Source organism: Thermothelomyces heterothallicus, assembly GCF_042370625.1.
Source record: "Thermothelomyces heterothallicus CBS 202.75 unplaced genomic scaffold P884_scaffold_2, whole genome shotgun sequence".
NCBI lineage: Eukaryota > Fungi > Ascomycota > Sordariomycetes > Sordariales > Chaetomiaceae > Thermothelomyces > Thermothelomyces heterothallicus.
In genome coordinates, this window is record NW_027192563.1 from 588,281 (window position 1) to 610,589 (window position 22,309).

General features: G+C 56.0%; 8 protein-coding genes across 8 annotated transcripts; 3 read left to right on the forward strand and 5 right to left on the reverse strand.

Annotated features, from left to right (window-relative positions):
- Positions 1–1,001: 1,001 nt before the first annotated feature.
- P884DRAFT_191421 (uncharacterized protein) lies at positions 1,002–3,132 on the reverse strand (the record flags this gene model as incomplete). The annotated part of the gene is made up of 2 exons (XM_069437589.1): positions 1,002–2,608; positions 2,676–3,132. The coding sequence occupies 2 exons, from the start codon at positions 3,130–3,132 to the stop codon at positions 1,002–1,004; spliced, it is 2,064 nt and encodes a 687-aa protein (XP_069301020.1).
- A 2,933-nt stretch (positions 3,133–6,065) lies between these two features.
- P884DRAFT_254657 (uncharacterized protein) lies at positions 6,066–6,839 on the forward strand. Its single transcript, XM_069440912.1, has 3 exons — positions 6,066–6,400; positions 6,505–6,598; positions 6,759–6,839. The coding sequence occupies exon 1, from the start codon at positions 6,120–6,122 to the stop codon at positions 6,393–6,395; it is 276 nt and encodes a 91-aa protein (XP_069301021.1). The 5' UTR covers positions 6,066–6,119; the 3' UTR covers positions 6,396–6,400; positions 6,505–6,598; positions 6,759–6,839.
- A 2,982-nt stretch (positions 6,840–9,821) lies between these two features.
- On the reverse strand, positions 9,822–11,970 carry P884DRAFT_191220 (P-loop containing nucleoside triphosphate hydrolase protein; the record flags this gene model as incomplete). The annotated part of the gene is made up of 5 exons (XM_069437578.1): positions 9,822–9,870; positions 9,932–10,189; positions 10,248–10,608; positions 10,667–11,077; positions 11,745–11,970. 5 exons carry the CDS (start codon positions 11,968–11,970, stop codon positions 9,822–9,824), a joined length of 1,305 nt encoding a protein of 434 aa, XP_069301022.1.
- Positions 11,971–12,437: 467 nt separating this feature from the next.
- Positions 12,438–13,068, forward strand: P884DRAFT_254662 (RNAse P Rpr2/Rpp21/SNM1 subunit domain-containing protein). Its single transcript, XM_069440913.1, has one exon. The coding sequence runs from the start codon at positions 12,517–12,519 to the stop codon at positions 13,042–13,044; it is 528 nt and encodes a 175-aa protein (XP_069301023.1). The 5' UTR covers positions 12,438–12,516; the 3' UTR covers positions 13,045–13,068.
- A 224-nt stretch (positions 13,069–13,292) lies between these two features.
- P884DRAFT_49876 (DASH complex subunit Hsk3 like-domain-containing protein) lies at positions 13,293–14,227 on the reverse strand. Its single transcript, XM_069445929.1, has 3 exons — positions 13,981–14,227; positions 13,655–13,776; positions 13,293–13,601 (listed from the first exon to the last, which is right to left on the reverse strand). Exons 1-3 carry the CDS (start codon positions 14,179–14,181, stop codon positions 13,541–13,543), a joined length of 384 nt encoding a protein of 127 aa, XP_069301024.1. The 5' UTR covers positions 14,182–14,227; the 3' UTR covers positions 13,293–13,540.
- A 273-nt stretch (positions 14,228–14,500) lies between these two features.
- On the reverse strand, positions 14,501–14,943 carry P884DRAFT_49887 (uncharacterized protein). The gene has a single exon (XM_069445930.1). The coding sequence runs from the start codon at positions 14,779–14,781 to the stop codon at positions 14,539–14,541; it is 243 nt and encodes an 80-aa protein (XP_069301025.1). The 5' UTR covers positions 14,782–14,943; the 3' UTR covers positions 14,501–14,538.
- Positions 14,944–15,104: 161 nt separating this feature from the next.
- On the forward strand, positions 15,105–17,179 carry P884DRAFT_191500 (uncharacterized protein; the record flags this gene model as incomplete). The annotated part of the gene is made up of 3 exons (XM_069437593.1): positions 15,105–15,693; positions 15,782–15,917; positions 16,111–17,179. The coding sequence occupies 3 exons, from the start codon at positions 15,105–15,107 to the stop codon at positions 17,177–17,179; spliced, it is 1,794 nt and encodes a 597-aa protein (XP_069301026.1).
- A 1,583-nt stretch (positions 17,180–18,762) lies between these two features.
- P884DRAFT_191175 (2-dehydropantoate 2-reductase-like protein) lies at positions 18,763–21,625 on the reverse strand (the record flags this gene model as incomplete). Its single annotated transcript, XM_069437576.1, has 5 exons — positions 18,763–20,431; positions 20,517–20,949; positions 21,071–21,111; positions 21,180–21,300; positions 21,589–21,625. The coding sequence occupies 5 exons, from the start codon at positions 21,623–21,625 to the stop codon at positions 18,763–18,765; spliced, it is 2,301 nt and encodes a 766-aa protein (XP_069301027.1).
- Positions 21,626–22,309: the final 684 nt, after the last annotated feature.

Here is a 22,309-nt window from a genome sequence, read left to right on the forward strand (position 1 = left end):
CAGAAGAGGCCCGGATCTTCTCGACAACTCCCATCGACTGGCTGGCCCTCAGTACAAGGAGCTCCGGCCGGATTCGCAATCGTTGCAAAACCGCGGACCGTCTCATCGCGAAACCAACACAAACTGACTGCTTGGCCGAACTGCGTCAAATACTGAAGCTTCTAGCTGTGCTTTGGCTAAGTAGCAGTGCGCTAAGCCGCTAAAGCTCGGGAAAAGCTCGGAAATGGATAACCAGTTCCGTTTGTGCGGTCGTCTGTGATTCTCGAGCCGCCTCCATCGCAATTGGTCCCGTTTCCGGCGAAGGTGCTAGGGGCCAGTTCAAGCTCCGTTTGTGGCAAACGGGCCTCAGGCATGAGGAGGATGACGAGAGTCGCATGCTTGCGCAGTCCCATCAATGTCGGGGAAAACGCGTCGACAAGTCCGGCCAATTCTCTCCCAATATAGCTCCGTCCATTATGCTCCTAAAAGGATATCCCACTCCCATTCTCGGTGCCCACGCAGAGGCAGGACACCGAGAACTGGACCAATAAACAAAGAAAACCATGAAAAGAAAACGGGGAACAGAAAAAAAGAATCCCACAATCATCGTACACAGGACAACAAACCACCTTCGCCAAACGAGTTCAACCAGGTTTCCGCCGTCGCCGCCTCCCAATGCCGTTTCCGTCCCCAACCTAATCCAGGCTCCCAATGCAAATATAAAAACGTAGCGTGCCCTTTTCGCCCGTTTTTTTCCTTGGCTACGCCATCGAAGCCGTCTATGAAGCTAGATGTCTCCCAAGGCTGGTTTTCGGAAGCAAGAAAAAACCAATTCAAGATCACCTTCCCCCCCCCCCCCCCCCTTTGCAGAAAAGGAACGACGCAGAGGAATAGTAGTATCACAAAGGGTGATTCTGTGCTGTGTGCTTTGAAAAGAATGTTGATATGTGCAAGATGGCGTGGTAAAGTAATATGAGACATCTTGAAAAGCCGCAGAGGGTTGGGCGTGTGAAAATGTGGTATTAGTTGAGAATCCCCTCCCATAAGCCTGGTCCGCCATACCCTCCGACGGCGGGATGAAGCGCGGAGATCCTGGGTGCCCGGGCAGCCTCGGTCGAGCAGCAAACTCGTTTGGAGTTTCCCCGCAGGACGGGAATCTGTGCCCCTCCACGAACCATGGTCTCTGGCCAAGAGAAGCTGCTCGTCTGACCGGCGAGCATCTCACGAACGTCGTCATGGACCGAATTCGCTCTGCCCCGCTTGGATCCGACCCCAACTGGCATTGCAGGCCGATTAGTGCCAGACTGGTGCAATTCTTGAAGAGCCCGCGCGGCATCGTCCATTTCGCGTTCTCGGCGGCCTAGAGGCGTCTCCAGCGACGTTTCGCCGATCTCCTTGCCGGTAGGGAAAGCATAGGAGTCGGGCGATGTCACCGTGAAACCCTCTTCGTCCTCGGGGACCGAAGCGATGGTGGGTCGCAAGCTCAACCTCTCACTGCACTGCTTCGCGGAACGGAATCGCGCCTGAACATCCAACTTGGATGACGGCGCGGCGACCGAGGAAGCCGAAGAGATCGAAGAGGAGCGCGAAACCCTGGACGAATCGGAGACCATCGATTCGGGCGAAGACGCCGCCGAGACCGAGTTGGCGAGTGATGAACGGCGAGCCACGTAGCTCATCGGAGACGAAGTCGCCGAAGGCGGCCAGCGATCAGCACACTGAGCCGAGATCGACGCTGAGGCTTGGGCCATCGCGAAACCCATCGAGGATCCCCTCCCCACAAGGCAAGACGCGGCGCTCGCTGCAGGAGTGCCGAGTCCGCTAGGCTGGGGAGTCAAGCGAGGTGTGGGCAACAGGCCAAGGGCCGGTGCCAGACGGCCAGGAGCATACACGATCGAGGGAACAGGCTCCATCACAGCAGGGACATTCTGGGCTTTCGGGGCCGTAACAGTCTCGCTCTCGCGACCGGAGGCTCCAGGCCGCTCTCCGGGAGGCGTGTAGAGAAACCGGGGAGGAACTTCCTGCGTGGGAGACATGACGGGAGACCAGAGAGTCAGCTCTTCCAGGTTCTCGAGGTCAGGAGAGAGATTCAAGATGATGCGCCGGAAGTCCTGGCATTGTCTCTCATAAGCCTGCTGAGCAGCTCCTCCAGGCGAAGGAGGCTGGCTCGGCGTGAACCTGTTCACGCAGTCGGCCCAGCGCTTGTAGACTTCTTCGGTAACATGGAGATTCCAGTTGACCGCCAAGAGGAAAGCCATTTCATTCTGGTTGATCTCGAGGGTATCGAGGCCGGAGATCTTGCTCCAGGCGCGGGCCGAGTAGTTGCGATCCTGGAGATACTTGGAGGCCAGTATCAAAGCTGCGAGGAACATGCGACGCCCGCACTGGATCGCCTGACCCGAGCGGGAGTCGTCAGGCTGCTCCGTGGTGAAGTCATAGGGCGGAACATGAGGCTTAATCAGAATCAAGTAGTAGAGAGCCACCTGTAAGGTGGAGTAGCTGGTCCGCGAGCGGCGCAGCGTCTCCTGGATGAAGGTGCGCAGCGGGAGCACCGTGTTGTTGCCGCAGTCATTGCGTGGAGGCACCGAGGAGGTGGGCCAAATAGCCTCGACGATATGGGTCGACGTATCTGGAGAAAGCGACATTGAGCGTGTGTTCCTCCCGAGGGCAGGGCACAGCGAGAGAGTTTTCCTTACCGACGAGGTTCTCGACGAAGCTCAGCTTCCGATCGGACTGCCGCACAAGCGAGGGCGGGCGCCCGGTGCGGGAAGCTGCCGATGTGCGTCGGGGATTCTGCCGAAGCTCAGCAGGGAGCTCTGTGGTGACCAGAGGCTGGACGTGGTTTTTCGCCCAGGGGTTTCGCAACCTGGAAGTTGATTCGCAGGAGCTGCCGAGAGAGCCGACCGAGGTTTGCGACGAGGCGGCAAGGTGGGATAAGTAGTGTGAATCACGAGAGTCGGAATAAGAAGTCTGGGCGGTCGAAACCGAGTCGTCCGAGTGCTGCGAAGACACGTCGGACCAGAAAGCGGAGGAGGAGGAGGAGGAGGAGGAGGAGGAGGAAGAGAAGGAGGATGTCGAAGTGGCTAGCGACAGATTGTAAGGCGCATTGCGGGTGGGATGGACGGTAGTCGGTTCGTAGGTGGCGGGTATCATCTTGGATTTAGGGAGGATAGAGGAGCGCCCAATGGATTCTAGTCGCCGTCACGCAAAGTCTACCGGAGTAACCGAGGGGGGGTGCTGAACAGATCGTGGACCTATCGAGACGCTGGTTCTGCAACAAGCCGCATGGATCGTTGCGGAACCGAGTATGTCGAAAAGGAAGGGTGGCTTCTAGAGCACGGCGCGAGAAGCCGACTTTGCACGGGTGATCAGACCGGTAGACGAGGCGGAGACGGCGACTAGGTAGAGTGCAAAGCTCTCAAAAGGCATCGTGTGTATCTTTCGCCAGAACAAGCGGAGGAGGCAAAGGTTATATGATGGTCAATACCCGACCATGCGAGGGTGGGAGGCGGATGTTGAGCGGCGATGTTGCGGCAGGCAAGGCCAGTTCGGGACTCGGCAGATGGGATTGGGATTGCGGCAGGTAGGATGCAGTAGCTGCGTTCGGGGGGGATTCCAGACGCGTGTGGGCTATGCAGGTACCAGTGTGCGTCGCAATCTGTCGATGAACCTAGCGGCGTGGCTGCGCGACCATCGCACGCATTTAACGTCGGAGCCGTTGAGCTGGTATCAGCCTAGGGGCGGCGACGTTGTGACTCCTCTAGTGTGAGTGAGAGTGCGCGTGGGCTGTTCGGGCGCCTGAGATAAAGGTCGCCGGCTTCGGGTGACTACCCCTGGTCTCTCGATGACTCTTCCCGTAGTGTGTGGCGAGGGTGCAGGTAACCGACACTTGCCGCGGGCTAACAACCAGGTGGCCCCAACTGGCAGGCGCAGGGTGGAGCGCTTTGTGTGGTGTGACCAACTTCCGACGGGAGCCTGAAAACGGGTCCCGTTCTTTTGCTTGGGAAGAGACTGTGGCGACTAAGATCTGGTCACCAGCGTGGGCTCGAGTACAGGCAGGAGAATGCGCGATGATGACCTGTTTTGGCGCCGTTGGTTTTCCCTAATGGGCGCCTTGATTGGGTCGAGTTGCGACTTCGGGAATGACACAGAATTGTAGGTTCCGAGCGCCGGCGAGATGACTGCGCGGTCGAAGAGGCTCGTCGTTTAAACGTTGTAGGTTGGTCAAGGAAGGGAGCGTGTCTGTTGGTCTGTTTTCCTTTGCCCCAGCGAGCAACTGAATGCCTCGCGAAAAAAACAAAAAAAGGAAATGTTCAGACGAACAGACTGGCAATCATTGGAAAGTGGAACGGAGAGACAAGAAATTAAGATTGCAAAAAGACAGGAGAGAGGACGCCGGGAATAAGAAATGAATTGGTATGCAACGAGAAGAGACGGTTCAAAGATTGAGAGGAGATAGAGGATACACAGATCTCACAAGCTGACTACGGGAGAGCCGCTTCTTCCTAGATCTTGAGGTTGAGCATCATGACTGCTCGATGGGCAGGAGGGAGGAGAGGAATGCTCTCGGCACGGCACTGGCTCAGTTTTGAATGGGGTGCGTCGGGACATTTCGAGACGTCTGCCCGGGGGTTCCAGTGCCAGGCTGGACAAAAAACGCTGCACTGCAAGCAGCCCACACAGCTCAGCTCCCACCACTCAGATGCACCAGTCGGGTTCCCCCAACCTCCACCCACACGCGCACTCCTCCCTGCAGGCTGCCCACACTGGCCCAGCCGTTCGTGGCAGTCAGCGTGCAACATGAACGACGCAGAAATCCACATTGACGAGACCCGCCGCCAGCTTACTTCCCGTCGCCGAACATTACGTACGGAAAGTCTTCTGTAATTAACCACGTATTGATCCCGCGTTTCTGACTCGTACTGTTGGTGTCGCCAAACTCCCGTCCCCTGATGTCACCCCACAAAAGTCGCTCGGGGACCGACCTACAAAGTCGATGCGGGCAGTGGTTCGCAATAGGAGCCTGTGCCTGGCCGGCTTGCAGGCTCTCTGCCAACTGGACAAGGCACACCTCGTCCCTCTCGAAAGCCCCCCTCATCTTCCCGCCATCGATCTGCCGGGTCGGCAACGATTCTCGACGAGACACACTTGCAGTTTCAACTCGCCCGGAGGATGGGAAGAATGGCAGAATCAGCGACGTCTTGATTGGCTCAGCTGCTGCAGAGCGGCGGGGTGGGTGCGTTGTGGTGTGGCCAGCTCGCTCGCCAGCCTGCGCACAAAGGCCAACCCCCTTGTCTAGCGCTTCTTGGTCTCCCGGAAACGGCCTAGCCGGGGGAGGAAGGCGAGGACAACGTTATCGCCGTCATTTCAACTCACCCAGCACAGTTATAGTAACGTCCGCCGCTGCCAACTCCGTTTTTGCCGGTCTCCAACGGCACCCTCGGCGTTTCCGCATCCCAGGCAGCAAAGGGTGACTTCGGTCCTCGGAAATGACCGCTGCCGTTCATGATCGCATTTATAGTTATTTATATACGGGTTTTTGTCGAGACATCGTCTCTAGTGGTGAGGCCTGATCGACCAGGTCTGTAGCATTACCACTTCGGACTCCTGACACGCTTGTGAACAAAGGGCGGGCCTCGAGGGGGTCAGGCTGAGTCACACTCCGACCCGTCCATCGCGATGAGCTTAGTCACTGCTGTCCCGTGGCAGAGCCGACACGAACAACTTAGTTGTCGAAGTGTCCAGTGCGCCGACTCGCCACGGCTAGGGTGGCTTGCAATTTTCGCCACTTCGGTCAATTCGGCCGGAGAGCTCTTTAGATTCATCCATCCAGCCATCCGCTCGATGGTTCATTGATTTGTTCGTTCGCCTCGTAAAAGCCTCATCGCACGGATCGCGAACATCAGGCGTAAAACAAAACGGGATGTTGAAGCGGGTCGAGAAAATTCCGTCATGGCAGCGTTCAGGCCTGGTGGCCAATGCTCTCTAAATCCGAGCCCACCTAGTACGAAGTAATCCGGAAAAGCCGCCACCGAATACCAACGCCGGGAGGCCGCTCGACTGCGATACATTGATCACATGAACCTGCTGCTTTTCTGGAGACTGGACAACATTGGTTATGGGGAGTGCAACAGGAAAAGATGCAATGCTATTTGTCTCTTCTTTTTCTCTCTCGCCGCTTAAGTCGCAGTCTGCTGGGGCGTCGTCTACCATCCGGATATCCCGTTGATCGCATGCTCCGCAGGCGTACGGATTACACGACGGCTTCCCCCGCAGAAATACATCCTGCGGCCGGGCTGTGCTCAGGAGACGTTGAAAAGCGGCCCTCGTCGCCTTCGCACAGCCCGCTGCATCCGCGGCCAACTTGCCTCAGGTATGAACGCAACGATACCGACATGACCGAGTTCTATCCGTAGCGTCTCTGCTTTCCGAGTCAGCTCGTCAGTCACATCGAGATTTGTAAATCCAGCGGCAATCTTGCGATGCATCCAATTGATAAGTAGGTGGCGGCAGGTCATGGTTTACCGTGTTAGCTGTACCGTTTGTAAGTACAGTATATATACTGACGAAACGGCACATTTCGTCGCCCTCGATCGCGGCTGGGTAATGAGACCTCCGTCTTGAGGCAGGGTCCCGTCACAGGGTCGTTAGTAAGAACTGTAACGAACGTTGACTGCAAGCGCCGCGCATTGGGAACGTCGTTTTATCCAATAAGGAACTTTGAAAGAGGAAAACCCCGCTTTCGATCCGTCGCCAACTGTAAGGCCTGGCAACCTCACCTAACACTAATGTTCTCGCGAGCACTGGACGCGCCTCGTGGTTGAGCTGGGTCGGTGACGCCTTGCGCGATGCAAAGCAACCCAACTTCAGGAAGGGCAGCGAGTGAGGACGTCACTTCTGAAGCCATCCTGCAAGGCAGATGAGCAGCCCCATGGATGAGTTGATCGAGGGATTTACCCGGGCCCTCCCATGTAGTTGAGAGCAGCCAATCTTATTTTTTTTTACCCATCTGCCCCAGGAACCAGAGGAGAGAGAGCTCAGTCCAAACCAAATTTATCCTTGGTGATGACTCAAGACAAAGACGCAAGATTGCTTCAGGTACACAACCCAAACCCAACAGCGATATCGGACCATGTGCCGCAGAGAGCCGCCTTTAGAGCGAGAGGAGCTGATGAAAAGCGGTTTGGATAAAAAGTTCACGTTGATCACTTGTCAGCTTGTCATCAGCTAAGTCTCTGTAAGCTGTGGACGGGCAATAGTGCGGCTGTTCCTCCTCTCTGTTTATGGAATAGCTCATTCGAAAACAGAAACTTTGCCCTTTGTCAATTCCAGCCCAGCCGTATTGAACGAAAGCTGCCCGAGGAGATAGTGCGTAGTAATAACTGAGCTTATAGCGCGGTACCTACCTCAAATGTCATCCCAATTCGGACCTAGCTAGGAACCTAACTCCCCAATCAAAACGGTGATTATTCCAATAACGAAATTGCAAATCAAGAAAAGCGCAAGCAGGCTGGAACAAGTGACGAATGGAAAGTAAACAAGGTAAAAACAAGGCGACTCTAAAGATTTAGCTCCGAAGTCATTCAGCCAATATTTTTTTTATCAGAGTAAGAACTCGCGAGGCATTACATCGCTATCTCAAACCAATCTGCAACTTCGAAATTACGAACTGCACACTGTCGACCTTAAGAAGAAGGAACCGGGACAGAATGCTTCGTCCACAGGGCGCCAAGGAGCATGTGCACACCCAACATCAGATCCGACCAAGTATCATACTCGGTAGCAGTACTCCGTAGTAGTAGTTGGTAGATGGTTTTTCGTCCATTGGCTACCCTCTAAGCGGGTCTCACGTGCCTACAACGACAGTAAGGCAAAGCTACATTTTGGTGACAAGGGAAAACCATAGCAATGCGTTAGGCAAGGCTTAGATAAAAACCCGGTCGTTTGGTAATCCATTTTCATCCCCCGATTAGGACTACTCCCTAACCAGCTCATTTCCTCTACATCCCGGCCCCATTTTCCCTCTATAGTTGCCTCGAGGGCCCTTTCCTCCCGAGGTTGTCCCGCCGCCGGATTCGAACCGACTGTCTTACCAACCATGCCAGGCGCCTAACCTATTACGCCAGGCAGGGTATCATGCTCGGTATTTGTGCCACCCAGCAACTGCCCCTCCTTCACAGCAGGTGGTTGCGAACGGATTACGGAAGGAGTCGCCATGGTCCTCGCTCCAGCGCAGGCAGCAGCAGAAAACCGCAACCCCACACCACCACAGCCGTGTCAGACAGCGGATGCCCCCCTCTGTTAACGAGAGCTGAAACTCGGTGTTACCGCTCAAACAGACAAAGTAATGGCCTTGCAAATGTCTGAAGCGGCATCCCAGACAGTCCGAGCGTTTAGGGCGCACGATGGACAGACACAAAACAGGCGGGGCGCACCGAGCACACAGACTAGTTACTGTTTCCCGTTCAAGAAAGGCCGGTTTCCAAAGCAGGGCGGGCAACCACCGCCGGCGACGGCGGCATCACCGCGGGGCGCATGAATACACTGGCCTTCCATGTTTTTACAAAGCCTCCTCCTCCTTCTCCTCCACCACCACCGTCGGAAGTCGGCAGGCGTCTCGCCAGCCACGTATGTTCGCGCGAGATTACAGCCTTCTCCCCCAACCCATCCATCGCCAAGCCTCGATCCCTTCCCCCAAATCCTTAGTTACAATGATTCACCTCAAACCCCGACTTGTCAGCAGGTGAGAAAAATCGGGCGATGATCCACCATTACCGGTCACCTTATATGATTATGTCATGTCAGGCGGGCCAGACGGGTTTCCCGTGGTAGCGTGGTTGAAAGCGTTGGTGTGGTGTTGGGACAACGAAACGAACCAACAACCTCTTTCGAATCCAGCGACATGGAGTTCGCACGGGACCCCGGCTGCCCGGCTAGGCCAACTGTGTCTCCTCCCCTTTTTGTGTTGGTGCTCATCTGTCTGCCTGCCAGCCAGCCTCCTTGCCCGTCTGTCCGTTACGCGGCGTAGCTACCTTGCTTGGCCCCGTCTCGTGGGGTGGACGGATTATTGTGTAGACGTACCGTTCGGGATTCACGTTTGTACCGGAATCGGAGTCTGGCCTATGCCGTTTGTTACAGATCGAACTTCACAACGCGCGGAGGAATTGTTTGACCAAGTTGATGAGAAGATGTGTTGCCAAGTAATCGGGCGAGGCATTGTTGATCTAGCCTGTGGTCCTTGGCTCGAGGGTTCGCGATGCGGCGTCACTAACTCACTGACGGAACATGCGATACAAAGTATATTTACTTGACCGCTTGGGGGTAAGACGGAGCAAGACGAAGCCAAGAGAGACCTTTCCAACTGTCTTGAGCTGCCGATATCCACGGCTTGCTTCCGTTGCGGAATGAACGCAACGCAAGCTCTTGAAAATGCTAGTGAGACAGGCACATCACCGGTGAAGAAGCGACTCTCTTGGGGGATCGTCAAACGTCGGAGCAGCCAGAAAGTAGAACCAACCAACATGTTGCCGGTCCCACGGGCTGAAACCTTCCGAAGCCCCCAGGAACGAAGGATCTCGATGGACAATTCTGCTCATAACCACCGTGGAACTGGAGGGCCGCGTCTAAGACCTGCCATATAAGGAGAGAAAGAGCAATTCTCGGTCTGAGATCATTTAGTTTTACATGACCTAGTGTTGGATCAAACGGCAGAAATCACAATCTGTTTTTCGTTCTTCCGAATTTTGCCCATCGCGCCCACGCCTGACCACTTGAGCGAAACACGGCTGCCAACCAACCAGGCGGCCACAAGAACAAAGCTAAACCTCGACAGCTATGTTGGCCTAAGAAGCCATGTATGTAGAAGCATCGATGCCCTCCTTGGGGAATTCGCTGGATTGGAGAGTTAGCAGGTGGTCTACCGCAGTGAATGAATGACAACAGGGGTACATACGGAAGAGCGACTTCGAAGCGCTTCTCGATTTGCTGCAGCACCTCCTTGTCCTGGTCGTTGCTGACAAACGAGATGGCAAGACCCTTGGTACCGAAACGGCCGGCACGACCGACGCGGTGCAGGTACGAGTCGGCATCCGCGGGCATGTCGTAGTTGATGGCGAGGTTGATCCGCTCAATGTCGATACCACGGCCGAAGACATCCGTAGCCACGCAGATGCGCTTGTTGAACTCCTTGAACTCCTTGTACCGACGGATGCTTTACACAAGTCAGTATCGGCAGATCTTAAACAGCACCGGAGACAATACAAACATACCGCTCCTCCTGGCTGATGCCAGAGTGGACAGCAATCGACGGGAAGTTGCACTCGCGCAAAAGCTTGTCAAGCTCGGTGGCACGAAGAGTGCTCTTGACGAAGATGATGACCTGGTTGAACTGGAGATCGTCAAGCAGCTGGTTCAGCTTACGGTTCTTCTCCCTCTCCTGGAGAGCGATGTAGTACTGCTGGAGACCGTGGAGCGTCAACTTGGTGTCTTCGTCGACGTAGTGCTCCGTCGGATTCTGCATGAACTTCCGGCAGATCGGCTTGATCTCGTCAGAGAGCGTAGCGGAGAACATCATGACCTGCTTTTGCTGCGGGGTGGCCCGGAAGATCTCCTGGACATCGCGGCGCATATCTTGCTCAAGGTTAGCGGGGCGAGGATAATTTTTTCGCGGCAAGGTACAATTACTAACCAATCTGATCAAGCATCTTGTCGCACTCGTCCAGGACGAACATGCGGACGTTGCCGAGGCGCAGATGCTTGTCACGAACGAGGGCGTTGAGACGACCAGGTGTGCCGACAATGATGTGAGGGTGCGTCTCCTTGTTCTTCAAGATCTCCTCATCCTTTTGGATAGGAGTACCGCCGTAGAACACGCCAGTCTTGATATCGGGCATGTACTTGCTGAACCGGTTGTACTCGTTGCGGATTTGGAATGCCAGTTCACGGGTGTGGCACATGACCAGGACCGAACACTCTCCAGCGACCGGCTCGACTTGCTGAAGGGTGGTGAGAACGAAGACGGCGGTCTTGCCGAGACCAGACTTCGCCTGGCAGATAATATCGCCGCCGAGCATTGCCTGGGGAATGCATGTCTGCTGAACTGTAGTCGGGGACCGCATTAGAATCGGATACGCAAATGTGACGGGTACGGGCGGACGGGATGCTCAAAGGAAAAACGAGGCCCGTCCATCATCGCAGCGAACTGTAGCAGCTACTTCTCCCCCACAGTCTCTGCACCGCCCAATTATCCAAAGACTCTTTCAACCACCGACTGAGCCGTGCGCGCAGCGTGATGCTGCACCGCCACAAGTGGTGCGATCATGATACCCGTCGCCGACTGCCTCAAAAGAACAATCGGCGGCAATTGAGTCGAGAGCTAGTCCCCATAATGGGGGTCCCCCGATGAGTTTGGTGCATGGTGCTCGGAAGCATGCATCAAGCGACCTCGCCGCTTGCCAGATGCAAACTCAGCCCAAGCTCTGACGATCGTCATCGGCGAAGGCTTGCATGCGCCAGAGCTCAGCGGCATCCCGGAAGGATGACCCGTCCTCGAAAAAATGGGAACAGCTGAACAATCCAATGGCCCGTGGCGATGACCAATCGACATTGTTCCCTTGTAGCGCGCTTCGCAGATTTCGCACCCCGACAGTTCTTGCTTTTGCGTAGCCTTTTTTGCCTTTGGTTCTTGCTTGCGAGATGGACGGACCCGTGGAAAGGGCAGGAGGGACTTTAACGATAAGCTGGGGATGAAACTTGTCAGGACTAACCCTCCGACGGATGCTCGAAGCCGCAGTCGGCGATGGCGCGAAGGAGCTCAGGCTTCAAGAGGAAGTCGCGGAAACCAGTCGAGTGAATGCCGACATAGGAACCCTTCTTGTCGACGTTCTGTGTAGCGGCTGCAGCATCTCCCTTCTTTCCGTTGGAGGCGGGGGCGGCGGTCTCGTTGTTGAGCTCGTCATCAGAGTAGTCGATAAGATCCTCTTCGCCAGACATGTTGGGCGATTTTACTGACGGAAGGGAACGCGACTGGGTCGGGAAAACAAAGGGAAGTGATCGGGGGAAAAATTCGGCTGTTGTCGTGAATCCGGTAAATCAACCGCCGGAGATGAGTTTACGACAAGAAATGATCGCGATTGTGCGCCAAAGATGGGTACAGCCTTCCAGGTGTTGGTGGAATGAGTGGAATGAGTTGGTGATGGGAAGTGCCAGGAGGCGAAGAAGAGGGAGAAAGCGAGAACAAAGCTTCAAGGCTGGCAGCGGTGGCACAGCCTCAAAATCTGGGCTCGGTGATCGGCGCACGAACTAGCCCATTGTGGCTTGGAAGCTGTGCGACCAATGACTGGGATATGGGGAAGAACGCACTGGCCACCTGCATGGTTACTTCAGGTATTTGTATTTTCATCTCCAGTTTTCGGCTCTGAGAAGGCAAGTTCAGGCACCCATTAACTCAGGTTTGATGAAAACGAGAATGCACACACCCGCTCTAATATCAAAAACACAAACAGTTTGACTCAGCCAAGCACCCTATTAGGTAGAGTCATGGCCAAGGGAAAATCCAGCGGCGGTGTTCAAAATAAGGCCATTTACTCGCGCATTTCCTTCCTTCAACAAGCGGCTGTCACCCTCGCATCAATTCGGGACCCCTTCGCGGATAGTGAAAGGTTCGAGGCCGCAAATACTTCGTTATCCGACGAACCCACTTCCGTTAGAGCTTTCAATGTTGTTGGCTCCGGCAGAATGGGTCTCGAAGGCATGAGCAGGCGGCTAGCGACCGATTTACGCGCAGTCTCCCTCAAAACCCGGATTCGGCTCAAGCCGGCAGTCAAACGGACCATTTGCAAATTCTGCGACTCCGTACTCATCGACGGACAGAGCTGCACTTGCACTATCGAGAATAGGAGCAAGGGAGGCTCGAAGCCATGGGCCGACGTGCTGGTGCGCAAATGCCATACGTGTGGTAGGGAAAGGAGGTACCCGGTTAGCGGGGCGAGGCAGAAACGGAAGACCGAGCGAGGGCTCGACGGAAGCAACGGCAACTCGCAGAAACAAAATCGGAAAGATGTATGACGGTCTCTTAATCTCTGAAACTGCCACGATTTCGATTCAGAACCGGAGTGACGGACCAACAAGCGAGGTCCGACAAGCTCGAGTCGAGAAGTACAGCTGGCGCTATGCTCGGCGGCGCTGTACGCGCCGCGGAGCCCTCGGAAACCTCAACGGTCACTGTCCGTTAACACTCACCAATCTGCGTCATCGCCCGAGATGTCAAGCCGCCTAGTCTCGCAAGCTCCTATTGACAGCCTTGAGATCGGACTACACTCTCTCACAAGGATGGCGGTCACTGCTTCCCAGCACCTGGGCCACTGCTTGTTTGGCACCTCCATCCATCCTCAGAATAACCTGTGGGCGATGGGGTTGCTTCGAGGGCCTCGGAGGAGCGGGATCCACCAGAGGCTCTCGCCGGTGCCGTCAGACGCAGCCGTTCCTCCACGCTTTGAGCCGTTAACGTATGGCTCTGCGGCTTGCCCTCTGATGGAGAATTCGCATCTCAAAGTAATGAAGTCTAGTTATTCTGTTGCTGCTGGACTGACTCTTCCCCGAGAACTTTGCTAGCAGCCATGAACCTGTTCCAAGTCAACAACAAGCGCCCGGCTCCAACATGAAGACGCGTACGTACATTCCGGCATGCCAGCTACCCAGCCCCCGCATGGATTCGGCCTGAACGCTCGTCATGCGCAACAGGTTTTCCGTGTTAGCCAGGTTTGCGGAGAGTTGAGCCAATTGAGACTGGAGTTGGGCCTGAAATCCGAGGGTCAACAATGGTTAGCATGTCCCAGTGAAAAGTTCAATCTGCTGCATTGGCGGAAGGCTGGGTCAGAGTAAGGGGGTGGGTAGGACAATGACGGATGATGCGGTTGAGCTGAGCAGAGATAACATGTGGATTTCTGATTTTGTCCCCTCCCTCCACCCTCGGAGAATAAAAGAGACGGGAGCTGAACGCACCAGCTGTCTTGCTTTCACTACGCTTCCCGACGATGCCATGGATTGGCGTGTTGCCGTATTTGTGTTGAAGTTGCGTGTCGCCATGATCAGACAACTGCCGCGATGTGGCTGCCGGAAGAGGTTTCCAGACGAACAAGTATTTTTCGTAGTCGAAGTCACTGGATGCCAAGTTATCACGATACCATCCACATTGTGTTGCATCTACTTGTTGTAGATGAGCCTGTGGTTTTCCCGCGTTTGGGTTGTTTGTGGATAGGTGGAGGAGAGCGGGGCAAGCAGTGCATGAACCTCATCTCTTGATTGGCGCGCCGCCTGGCAACCACCCCCCTAGTTAAAACTATTTACAGTGCGTAGTAACTTGGTAGTTAATAGTGTACATATGAAAAGCGGCATAACTAGCGGAATCAGAGAGAACAGTCCTTCCAAAGAAGGAATGTATCTGCAGCGTAGTCATGGTGGTAAGGCTATCATCCAAGAGTGAATCCTGGATGGCGTACTCCGTACGTACATAGTACTGTATATACAGTACATACATATCCGCCCCGTACACGGAGTTTGTTATGGAGTCCAACGTAGTGCGTCCATTCCGTGCACTGCTCTGTATGGTGCCAACAATGAACTCAATGCATGACAGAAACCCGTCGCTCGTCTTGATATTTTCGAGTTGTCTTTAAGGTGGAGAGGAACCCACGCGGCGCTTATGTAGGGATTACTTGGTGGAACTTCACACGAACGGCTGTCTCCGGGCTGAGCGCTGTCTCCGGGCTGAGCGCTGTCTCCGGGCTGAGCGCTGTCTCGCATGCATCAAGGTGAAACCTCTGGCGAGCCCCCAGCTGCAGCCGAAGCCGTGCGATTTGGCGGCTGGGGCGGAAGCGAGCGAGCCGCCCAACGCGATTCGAGAATACGCGCTGAGCGGTTGCCGAATGGAGGAAGGTGCGTGTCGATGCCTGATGCTGCAAGGGTAAATCAGCCTCCAACAACCAACGCGTTGTTGCGTGAGAGGAAGGGGGAGGAGGGGCAAAGGATGGATAAGATGACGTGCGGAAACCCTTCTGGGCGCATTCGATCCTTCTTTCTCTTTTAGGAACTATAGCCAGGCTTCACGACGAGGCAGGAACTCGAAGATGGAGTCACCGGCGACAGACAGGAAGGAACCATTGCTCCATGCCGGGCAGGAGGCGGAAGAAATCCGGATCCCGGAGTCGTCAACACGGGGCTGGTCTTGGGAGATCCTGGCCATGATCGCCAGCTTCGGGTGCACGGCCAGCATAGTGGCCATCCTCGCCTTCATGGACGACCGGCCGCTCGCCGACTGGCACTTCTTCCTCAGCATCTCGGCCACGATTGCCATCTTTGGCACGGCGCTCAAGTCCACGGCAGCCTTCGCCGTCGGCGGATGCGTCAGTCAGTACAAGTGGCTGTACTTCAAGTCGTCCCCGCGCAAGCTGGTCGATCTCGACCTCATTGACGAAGCGAGCCGCGGGCCGCTCGGCTCGCTCGTCCTCCTCGCCAGGCGCCCGATGGGGCTGGCGAGCATCGCTGCTGCCGTCACCCTGCTCGCGCTGGCCGTCGAGACTTTTGTGCAGCAGACCGTCACCTTCACCCCGCGCAACGTCGCCGTCGACGATGGGAACGCCGTGCTCGGCCTCGCACACACCTACAACGGCGGTGCAAAACCGATTAGGAGCTCCATGGGCGTTATCAATTTGAGCCGTGAGTGTTTCCTGTACTTGCTCCTGCTTCCTGCTCCGAGCCAAGTTGGTGGGGAATCAGTTTTCTGACCTGTTGATCCGTTCTCCAGCTTCTACCGCCGATTTGTCCATGCAGGGGGCCGTCTACCGAGGCTTGTTCCACCTCGATTCTCCGGCGGTGTTCAACTGCACATCCAGCTGCCGGTGGAACAGCACGTATATCTCTCTTGGCTTCGCTAGCACTTGGTATGACCTTCCCTCTCCCTCCCCCCCCTCCCCCCCCGCCAAATAAAAACACAACAAAATAAAACAAAATAAAACAAACAAACGAGCAAAAAAAAGAGCTCCTTGCTCGCTCAGAGGCGAGCGGTTGGGCATGCTCCCGGTCTGTTTCCGACGCTGCGGTCATGGGCGTGCTATGCTGACATTGTCGGAACAGTACGGACGTGACGGACGCGACCCTCAATCTTCCTCCGGGTGCGAAACCGGCTGAGCTCGACCGGGACAGGAACCTGACAACTCCCGGCGGTGTCAAATTAGATGCTTCGTACTCCCCAACGTCGTGGCAAACTGTCATCAGCGTTCGCGGCATCTCTCTCCTGAAACCAAACTCTACCTGGCTTAGTGAAGACGAGGTGATTACTTACATGCCTCCTGAAATCGCGCGCATCGGGGTCTTGAGGGCAGATCTCCTGACTCCCTCCTGGGTTATCAGAACGGACACCCTCGAGATCGTCGAATGTGACATCAGACTCGCGGCATACGCCTACTCCAACCTGTCCTCCACGGGCAACAACCTGACCGAAAAGCGACACCCGATCACCCTCAACCGAGGCGTCGTGACTTTTGTTGACAACGATACCTACGCGGACAAGCTCGTTTTTGACCAGCCGCCGCTCCCCGTTCTGCGGGCCTCGGTCCCAGACATCGTGGCGCTCGGGGCCCTCTTCACCTCGAGCCGCTTCGGCGGCAACATCTTCGACGGCGAGACGGCCCCCACCCAGAACACTTCGGGCATGGGTGACGCCTTCCGGTCGGGCAGCATCGCGAAAACCTTCCAGAACATGGTCGACAGTATGACGAACCAGCTGCGTGCGAGCTTCGACGTCAAAGCCCAGGGCCAGAGCATCAAGCAGGTCGTGTTTGTACAGGTCCGGTGGCCGTGGCTCGCCCTGCCGCTCGTTGTGCAGATTCTTTCTCTCGTGTTCCTCATCTTTGTCTTGGTCCAGAGCAGCCAGACAAAGACCCTGCCGCTGTGGAAATCGTCCACCACCGCGGTGCTGACGTACGACATCAGGGGGGACGAGTCCGGGATGGGAAAGCTGGGAACCGGTGTCCTGTCCAAGAAGGAGCTCAAGGCCTTGGTCAAGTCGGTCGAGGTCAAGCTGGAGCTGCCCGAGCAGATGATGGCTGCAGCGACCGGGACGATAAGCAGTGACGAGGACCGCAAGGCGGACCTTAAGGGGTCGCAGAGCCATGTCTACTCGATGCCCAAAGCCGGGGTTTAACTGACCGCGGAGATATGCGATTCTATCTTCCTTTCAATGTACATGTTTTCATCATAAAGATGAACATACGTGTATAGATCGCTCTCCCGTGTTGGATTGATGATTGTCCACCTGCACAACAATTTAGTGGGTTCCTCGCAGAGAGTAAATATATACAAGGAGAGCAAGGTGGGTAAAAAAAAAAAAAAAAAGGCAATGCCCGGAGTATATACCCTCACTCCAAAAGCCAATCTGTTCCACTCGGGTTCTGGAATCTATCTTGTGCCGTGTGCTATGCTGAAGGGTGCATTGTTATCGTTAAGACCACCCTCTTTTAACACTAGCTTGGTGCTCTCTCAGTAAGCAATACACGAGCCTGTGTAGGTAAGGCGAATCCTGTTTCTGAGAACCCGGAAAGACATAAAAATTCTTAAATGGCTTTGGAGCTTCATACTCTCCTACCTGTGCCGCGACAAGCGTGCGGTATTGTGGTTGAACCCCCTCTCGCAGATATGGAAAGTTGGCGGAGGAACTCGGCATCGATCCATCCGGAGGCGAATTCAGTCAAACTTAGTCGCTGCCCCGGTGATCAAACTCCAAACCCACCACGGCTTCCCAGCGGCCTTGCAAAACCATCACCAGGTGGTGTTACCCACGGCACATCCGGGGATGCCGGCTGCACACCGTCCCCCCCGGTGGTATTTTTACCTTGATCGCCAGAGTTAGGAACGGGATAGCACGATTCTCGTCTCTCCTAGGGGGGAGGTATTGTTGGCTACATATGGAGAATGAAACCCAAGTTCCAAGCCGCACGACACAATACACGATACCACGAGGAACGAAGGGGATCATAAAAAGAGGGGTGAAACGCGAAGAGACTGGAGTAACAAAGGGAAAGAAGAATGCCTACGTACTTCAATACAGGAGGCTCAAAAGAGCCAAAAAAAAAGGCCATCGCTTTCCCCTTCCGGACCACACCCCTCGACCCTCCTCTTCTTCCCTTGCCCATGACTTCGAGCAACACCCGCACACAGATACACTAGGGATTATGGAGTGGTTGCTCTCGCACGTGAAGCTGCCGCAGCGAGATGCCGTCGTCTTTGATGGTACTGAATAAGCCAAAAGATGCTTTCCCTCCCTTTCGTCTCGTTTTTTTTTGCAACGCAAGCCGAACCCAACCGAGCCAACCCATACCCCCCGTCTAGAGAAGAAAAGGTGAAAAAAAGGAAAAGAACGAGGAATGAAGAACAAAAAAAAGAATCCAGAGTTGCAGCAGCTGCATTGTGTCCTGTCATCCCACCCCCCGCGCTTGAACCGTTTGAATTGGGGTCATTTTCCGTATCTGCATGGGATATGCTCGTGTTATACCAAAACGACATGACACCCTTTCTGTTGTATGATATGAAAGGAGCCAGAATTAGCGGCTCAAGAAAGCTCGGGAGCTTCGTAATGTCCTTGACCCGATGCGGCAGCTCGTCTCGCCATGCGACTCGAGATGTGCTAGTCGAGGCCATAGATCGACGTTTGGCGCCCTCCCATCCCCCCCCCCCCCCTTTTTTTTTTGTTGTTCCCTACGCAGGCCATGTCGGCCCCACCCGGCGCGTTCAGCGGACGCCGATCGGTGGGCGAGGACCTAAGCTAGTCTGGCTACTGTGAGCTGACGGCTCCGAATCGAGATTTGTGGAATCACCACTGCCCGCGCTAGCGCTCGCACTGCCGGTCAGACTTCGTGCACTTCTCGACTTAGGTGGTTGGAGGGCGCTCACCCCAGCATGCTGCTCTACTTGCTGCGGCGCAACATTGTTGCCGTGACCAGGTGGGTAACGGGGCATGGGCTGCTGGACGCCCTCGGACGGTGATGGCCGCCCACCGTTCTGTTGTTGGTGGGGTAAACCATTCGGCGGCGACGGGCGGCCGCCGGGGACGCCGCCTCGGATTGACGGGCTATACGGGTTCCCACTTACTCGGCGTGGACCACCGCCGTTCACGCCCGTGGGCGGAGGTCCGTGGCTGTATTGTAGCTCGTCTAGGCGGGCAGCTGTGAGCGAATTCGCTCTCGAGCCTGCGGCATGCATGGCCCCCCGATCCACGTCCCCGTACCGATTCGAAGTGAAGCCTAGGAGGGGATCATCCATAATGTCCGCATTGACGGGTGGCGCCGCCATGACTTGGCTAGACCGACTCCTCCCAAAGCTAGGTCGGAACCTGCTGCGAAAGGACGAGGCCTCCTGCTCGGGATTCTTGCGGAACTGCGCGGGGTTGGTGCCCGGGACTTTGCGGTTTTTCCTCGAGGTAACGCTCATCATGTCGAAGTTATCAGGGTCGATCATCGGCGTTCCGATTGTGGGGCGGGGGTCGAAGTAGTCATCGTCATCGTCGTCGTCGTCGTCGAAGCCTCCACCGCCGGCTCGCGAAGGCGGGGCAGGCGGCCCTCGTCTAGGACCCGGGCCCGGACCCATACCCTGGCCGGCACGTCGTAGCCTCATTTCCTGCTCTTTGAGAGCAAGTTCTTTCTGCCGCAGTTGCAACTCCTTTTCCCTCAGAGCGAGATCATGGGCGGCGTAGCCGGCCTCGCCACCTTCTGGGATGTCATCGTAGAGCACAAGGTGGCTGAATTCCTCCAGATCGGCGCCCTCCATAGAGCCTCTCCTTGACGGAAGACGTGAATTTGGCCCCGGCCGCGGATAGCCGTTCGGCGGCCCACCATTCGTCGGCGGCGGGGGGCGGCGCATTCCTGGACCCGGTGGCCCCATCGAGGATCCGCCCCTCGGACGTGGTCGCGGCATGCCGTTTCCGTTCGGCATCCCGTTGGGCATCTGTCGGGGAGGGCCTTGGGCCGACATCCGGGGAAGCGGGGACGGAGTAGCGGAGGGCGATCCCGGCTGGGCTGGCGCTACCACCGAGGTGTCGATCTTTGGCCGGTTCCGGTTGACCAAGTTGAGGTTGTGAAGGATGGCATACAGAGTCTCGACCCGAGGCACGCTAACCTTTGCATCTTGCGATAACCGGATAGGGGAGCCGAGGTATGTCTCAACTTCCATGGGCCGCCTCGCCATGTAATCCTGCCACATGATGTTCTCGGCACTTGATTTGGAATACTCATTGATGATGTTTTGCTTGAAACCGGGGGGGAACTTGCAGCCCTGAGCTTCCGCCAGTGCGATCAACTCGTCAATGATATCGGAGACGAGTTTCGACACGCCGACTTTCTCAAGCAGCGCAGCGTAATCGGGCGTTTCGAAGATTACTGTCAAAGGGTGAAACGCAATTGGGCTGAGAGAAGGTTAGATGCAGCACGCCAAAAGAAGAAGATTTCAGAGGGGATCAAGATAAGAAGAAGAAGAGAGAAAAAACGTACCCAATCACCCGCTCGTACTGCTGTTGACGGATGTTAGGGGACACCTTGCAGTCGACTTGGCCGGTGTTCAGGGTCATGGCTAGAGCTTGCGCCATGTCTTCTTGTATCGTGCGCGGGATGTTTGGGTTCTCGTTTGCTGGTCCAACCCACACTTGGGTCGAGCTCTTGTGCTCAAACTCGCTCCCGCTGAGCTGGGCGAGCTCGGCGCCGCAGACGACCGAGAGGACCACATTGGTTGGGAACCGCTCCTCAATCGCCGACTCGAGACCGAGCGCATGTGTTGTGTTCACAAGGATGCATGTGTGCTGGGGAGTAACGACTGCATCGATGACCGAGGCCAAGTCGTAGATGTCAGGAAGCGCCTTTATACAGAGTATGACGTAGTCGAATGCGCCTTCTCGGCGAGAGGCAGCCTCTTCCGGAGTCCGCACAACTGAACCCAATCATTCGGTCAGCATCTTGCGCAAGACCGGTGGGGGGACATCGCAAAACCACATGAGGGAGCGGCGACGGCCAAGGAGGAGAAGAAAGGGGGGGGGGGGGGGGGAACAAACCATGCCGAGGCTTAAACCGCTCGTTGCCAAAGTCGGCCGACCTAAAGAAAAAAAAGCAAAGCGGTTAGAAAGAGCGGTTGTTTAACAGGGCAGGACGCGGGTGTCGTACTTGAAGGATATCCCGTATTGCGACACATGCTCGAAGCCGGTCTTCCAGACGAGAGTGACGTCGCAGGCATTAGACGCCTGAAGTCTCCATGACAGAAATGCAGATATCGGGTTGCCGCCCACTGTGACAATGTTCATCAGCTCATAGTCCGACATGTCTGCCAGTGCGGGGGAGGGCGCATATGCAGCCAGCACTCCAGCCGTCTCGGAAAGTCTGTGGAGGGGGAAACGAGTGTGATGGTGACAAGATTGCGGTTGGAGAAACTCGGAAGGACGGCAGGTTTAGGCGTTTAAGATGCGATGCCCACTCATTTTGGCTCTTTTTGGGCACTTGGGTCGCGGAAACGCAGGATCCAGTTCGCGCTAGGCTGCGGACGGCAAGGGGACACAGAGAAGTTGGCACGACTTACCTGAAAGGATCTTGAGTCGGGGTGTCAAGGGTGCCATGGTCGCCAGGTTGAGGCCTGATCCGGGATAGTGGGTCGTTCAGCTCCCGTCGCTGCGAAGATGTCCGCAGTGCTCTGAGGTGTGGGAAGCGCTGGAAGCCAAAGTGGGTAATGGTTCTGGCGTTCCACTGGCGCAATCCAAGTGCTTTTTCTTTTTGCGGCTTCAGCCTTCCCCTTTGCACGTTTTCCTCCTCCCTCCTCTCGCCTGGTCGGTGAATCCCTCTCCTGCACCCCACGGGCCCGCGCTAGCGGTCTCTACGGGGAAGTGCTGATCTTCGGGAGTGGGGGATTGTCGAGGCGCCGGAGGGGTCGACGGTCGCACCCGCGGGCCGGCCACTGGGGTTGCAAGGCCGGAGGTCTTGGGAATAACGATTGACAGCAGTCACCCGGGCCAATTTCTCTCACTTTTCAGCTTCGTCAAACGGGCGTTCGAGCTTGACCAGGACGCCGTCGCGGCCGCCGCAGCAGCAGCAGCAACAGCAGCAGATGTGCCGTGCACGCCTCGCAGTGAGCGCGGGGGGCCAGCTAGCTGCGCGGGCTAGCGCAGGGTCCACGGTCACCGGTCAGCACAACAACACTGCAGCGAAAAACGAGTGTGGAAGAGGCCTCGATGGGATGTGTACTGTAGCCGTGTGGCCGCCACAGGTCCAGGGTTCCTGGGATTCGAGAAGTCGGTTTCGGGGTG